Source organism: Salvelinus sp. IW2-2015, linkage group LG13 (genome assembly GCF_002910315.2).
Source record: "Salvelinus sp. IW2-2015 linkage group LG13, ASM291031v2, whole genome shotgun sequence".
Taxonomy (NCBI): domain Eukaryota; kingdom Metazoa; phylum Chordata; class Actinopteri; order Salmoniformes; family Salmonidae; genus Salvelinus; species Salvelinus sp. IW2-2015.
The window spans coordinates 30,696,823-30,701,766 of NC_036853.1; the positions used below are offsets into that span (position 1 = coordinate 30,696,823).

Sequence of the window (4,944 nt, forward strand, 5' to 3'; positions counted from 1 at the left end):
TGCACAGAGCTTGTGTGATTCTTTAAGCACACCTGTTTGATTAAATAATTAAGACACACAAATAACTCGGAGCACAATGGTCACACTGTGTTAAAAAAAAAAATGACAGCGAGTGCCTGTGTGACTGGCTTACGTTGTCTCGCTCTCCTCCCTACTGCAGTGAAAATGCACCACAGCACAGCAAGTGTTTATTGCTCTCTCCATGCTGAAGCTGTAACACAATTTCAGCCATTTAGTTGATTCTGACTGGAAAAAGTTATTTTAATTTGTTTAAGAAAAACAAATCCCTATTCCCTCAACCCTTGCTCTCTTTATGTAAAACATAAGCATCGCATGCATGTGACCAATAGAGCCTGACCTATAGCCTATCATAAACACATCAATCAATTGGTAATAGCAAATTCCAAACACAGTGATGTCTACAGCAAAATGGATACGGAGGAGGTGAGAAATTATCTTGAGAAACTGGCAAATGTTTACTGGTTTCTCAGGAGGGAAAGTTGTAGTCAGATTCGTGGAAGACATTTGACTTAAAGTAGTTGAGGAAACTACTGGCGATCAAGAAAAAGGAGGGTGTAGGAGCAAGCRYTGCRTGAGTATTGTGTGCCAAACAGTTGCTGTTAGATCACAATATTATTTTCTAACCATTTGGAACAGTGTAAACAACACTAAATAAGTGAAAGTATATTGCTGAAGTCTGTTCTAACGGGGGAAAAAATATCTATAAAGCCTTTAATACAGCGGACTAGAAACCGTTGCATGCATTTGTGAATTGCGGTTTATTTATTGTTTAGGCTAATTATTCAAAGCTCCCTTTATATTTTATTTAAAAACTGAAATGTTTGATTGCATTTCAAAGCATGACTGTCTCGTATGCTGTGCGATGGCATGAACGAATGAATGATTGATTGATGCGGTAGCCTATATATGTAAATATAGGCCTAAATAAGTTACGGTATGAAGACTAAACAGGACTCTTAAGCCTACAGTTCGATGGTGGTTATACAAGGCTACTGTACAAAGACCACTAATGATAACATTACTTACATTACTTATTAAGGGCTGTCTCCTCGTCTGCTGCCGCCGCCGCATTGTTCTCAATCCCATTATGCTGGTTCATTTTGCTATTATGCACATAGCAACATAGGGAAAGGCTCCAATTCTACGGCGAACTGAAGATTGTTTCAGAACCGCGGACAGCAACCATATCCATCGCGGGAGAAAGCGCATTTGTTATAAAATAATTTGATTTATTAGTGTTTTACCATTATTTTTTACATAATATAACCATATACAATTTCAGTATCACATCTTGGAGTGATGGACTGTGCCATCCCCGTGGCCTCTGCAATGGATTAGTCCACTGAGGCAGGCGCGAATCAGACAGGTGTCTTGCGTACCATGAAGAAGAAAAAAATTGCGACCTAAAGAGATCTCGGTCGACCAACAGCCTATCGAACAAACAATCGACCAGTCAACTAAATGGGGTCAGCCATATTTCATATTTGAGTACGTGTTCTATAACGTTTGACTGGTAGTGTGTGTATATTATATACACACACATTACCAGTCAAAAGTTTGGACACACCTATTCATTCAAGGGTTTTTCTTTTTTTACTCTTTTCTGTATTGTAGAATAATAGTGAAGACATCAACAATGAATAACATATATGGAATCATGTAGTAACCAAAAAAAGTGTTAAACAAATCAATATGTTTTATATTTGAGATTCTTCAAAGTAGCCACCTTTTGCCTTGATGACAGCTCATAAAAAAAAAGCTGATAATTGTGCATGTGACTTGATGTGAAGAATGAGAGCCCAGTAATTGTTACTTTGTGTTTCTAAAATCTCAATTGTTTCCATWTCTATAGTAGTGATCAAATGTCTGCCTTTTTACTATATCTGAATATTTTTGCATATACTGTAGCCTATGTTTCTATACCTGATCAAATTTCTGTAGGATATATATCATTTTATGCCCATATGAACTAATATTTTAGGCCGTAGCCTAAAAAAYRTCCATACGTGGTTTAATGAARAGCAGTGAACAGACGCRGSAWTGTTTCACATTCTTTAATAAGCTACATCTCGACGTATTGTACAAACCGCGTACATCGTTTTGCTCGACAAAAAGCCACGTAAGCTCTCCTCTTTTGTCTTTGTGACCAGGCTATATGAGTTGTGGTCATGTTTTATTTCCTACTCTCTCTCTGTGTGACCACAGGCAGTTTGTTTAAAACCCGCTGTATGAGCTGTGGTCATGTTGGCGTGAACCACAAGAGCCCCATCTGTGCTGCCCTGGAGGGCAAAGGGTAAGTCAGTCAAACTCAGGTCAGCAATCCCTTGGTGTTGTTACATGTAACTATACAGTAACAGTATTTATTGCCATGTCTCTCTCTCGCTTGCTCTCTCTCTCTAGTGCTCCAGACCCCAACACCAGTGATGCTCAGATCCCTCCTCATGACTTACCCAGGTGGGACCATGGCATTTTGAATTAGAATACTTAGTAATAATAACTTAATAGGATATCTATGGGTGGGACAAACTCGCTTACATCTTGTTTATACAACGGGTGGGTCTAATCCTGAATGGTGATTGGTTAAAACTGCATTCCAGCCGGTGTCTATTCCACCAGTTGCCACCGGCTAAATYTATGACATTAAAATACCTATTTACTCTGTTCCATCTGACTGCGCAATCCACTGTCTCATCAGCCCAGCCAGGCAATTTATAAACTTGGATCTCCACTATAAAAAGCATCTAGACATTCTCACACTTCTTTTCGACTAACATTGCGTTTTCAACAGCGGCGATTTGTATAAACCTTGCTGTCTGTCTCTCTGACATTTGCAAAAAAAAATCAATATTCAAATTCGATCTTCTGCTGTCCCATAGTAATGAATGTGACGAGACAGACAGGCAGGCAGCATTTGTTGGCCAGTCGAAATCATGAATCAGCTGGTGTCATTTGTATGGATATATACAAACTCATTTCAATTGAACAAAGGTCAAACGAAACGCAGCTAATATGCAGTCTTTCCAGCTTCAGATGGAAGTGATTGTGTTACTGTAGCTGTGTTGTTGGCTAGCTACGGTGTCCTGACAAGTGAGCACATTTAGAACGAACGACTGGGTCGCATCCATAGATACTGAACAAAAAGACTGAACGACAGGGTCGCATCTCTAGCAACCCTAGCTTTGTGTTGGGATTATATCTTGTAGAAGGATGAAGTAGTATGAATAAATTAATCAAAATGACGTTTTTAATTAAAATACTCAAATAATGATTGACATATGTTGGTAACCCGTTGTATAAAAGTGATAATGCCCTCGAAACGCCGGTGTTTGGAGGAAATAATTGCACAGTTTGCCACACCCGTGCCGATATATCCTCCAAACAGAGGCTTCTCTGGCATTATCACTTCATTAGAAATGTTATGATTTCTTGACTTGARTTTGTTCTTATCTTCACTTTTTAGATGGCAGTTGATCACAATCATATGAATTGTTGTAGATCGTCATGTAGGAAACACGTTTAAGTGGTGTGTCTGTGCCTCACCAGGTGTGAGSATGGTGGCTGTAGTGGTCTGCTCAGACCTAATGTGGTCTGGTTCGGGGAGACTCTGGACTCAGACATCCTGACTCGCGTTGAAGAGGAACTAGACCTCTGTGACCTCTGCCTAGTGGTGAGTGCGTGTGTGTGTGTGTGTGTGTCTGTCCATTCTGTCTGTGTCATTTTAATGCGTGATCATTTTTTTTGAGACCCTGAAGAGATTTCTCCTCAATGTAAAATAAATAATAATAATCACAAGATGATATGTGCGTCTTCCTCGTGTGTTTTAGGTAGGTACGTCCTCCATAGTGTACCCAGCAGCCATGTTTGCTCCCCAGGTGGCGGCTAGAGGAATACCTGTAGCTGAATTTAACATGGAGGAAACACCCGCCACCATGCGCTTCAGGTTATACACATACTGTAGTCCAGTTTCTCCTAGTCCCGGGGACCCAAAGCGGTGCTTTGTTTGCCTAGCAATAACACACTTGAATCAACTAATCAAGCCTTGGCTCACTTGAATCAGGTGTGTTAGGGGGAAAAATGTGCACCACTTTGGGACCCCAGGACCACGATTGGGAAACATTGCTGTCGCCTCATACTAATGATTCCCTTTGGCATCCTTTAACACCTGTGTCTGTGTGTTGCAGGTTCCACTTCCAGGGCCCCTGTGGGACCACCCTGCCCCCTGCACTGGCACGCCACAACAATGAGCCCTGACTTCCCCTGGCTGAGCCATAGTGCAGTCTACACAGACCAGACTCTAGTGCTGGATGGGTGTGCTCAGGGGTGTATTCATTAGGGCAAAACATTTAGCAACAGTTAACGTTTTGCAACAAAAACGAGCGCTTCTTATTGGACAATTTCAGGTTCGTCGCTCTTCGTTTCAGCCATCTGCTTCTGTTTGGTTCCTAAAGAATACACCCCAGTTTTGTGAATGTAATGTATGCTATAGAAAACACACTGTGCTGACAATACCCCACACTCCCTAGGCTTCCACTCTGGATTTGTGTTATTGCATGAAATGACAACCATGTTTTAAAAAATAAATCACAATTATGACATGTAGTCYGGTATCTCAAGCACAATGATTCCTTTTCCCTTTGCATAGGCATCTTCATCCAATATCAATGCATTATATCATGGTGGTCGTTGTCAGATGGTACTTTTATCATATGTATAGATTATATATAAAATGTGGGAGGTTCATATCCGACCATAGATGAATTGCAAATGCTTTTTTAAATCAGGTCTGTGCGCTGGCAGTAGAGGGCAGTGTTTAGCTATTTGTTATTGTCTTTGTCTACAGATTCACTCCTACCTGCTGCATCTTATTGCCTGTTCATTGTAAAAGAGAATGTGTTCTCAATAACCTACCTGATAATACATGAA

The 4,944-nt window shown here is 40.5% G+C and overlaps 1 protein-coding gene across 2 annotated transcripts in view; it reads left to right on the forward strand.

The window, feature by feature from the left end:
• Window positions 1-4,620, forward strand: part of LOC111971184 (NAD-dependent protein deacylase sirtuin-5, mitochondrial) — an 18,493-nt gene extending 13,873 nt beyond the window's left edge. For both annotated transcript variants that reach the window (XM_023997974.2, XM_070446224.1), the window contains exons 5-9: window positions 2,227-2,314; window positions 2,422-2,475; window positions 3,565-3,688; window positions 3,846-3,961; window positions 4,203-4,620. In XM_023997974.2, the coding sequence (XP_023853742.1) occupies window positions 2,227-2,314; window positions 2,422-2,475; window positions 3,565-3,688; window positions 3,846-3,961; window positions 4,203-4,272 (452 nt within the window). In that variant the 3' untranslated portion in view covers window positions 4,273-4,620. The remainder of the gene's footprint in view (window positions 1-2,226; window positions 2,315-2,421; window positions 2,476-3,564; window positions 3,689-3,845; window positions 3,962-4,202) is intronic.
• Window positions 4,621-4,944: the final 324 nt, after the last annotated feature.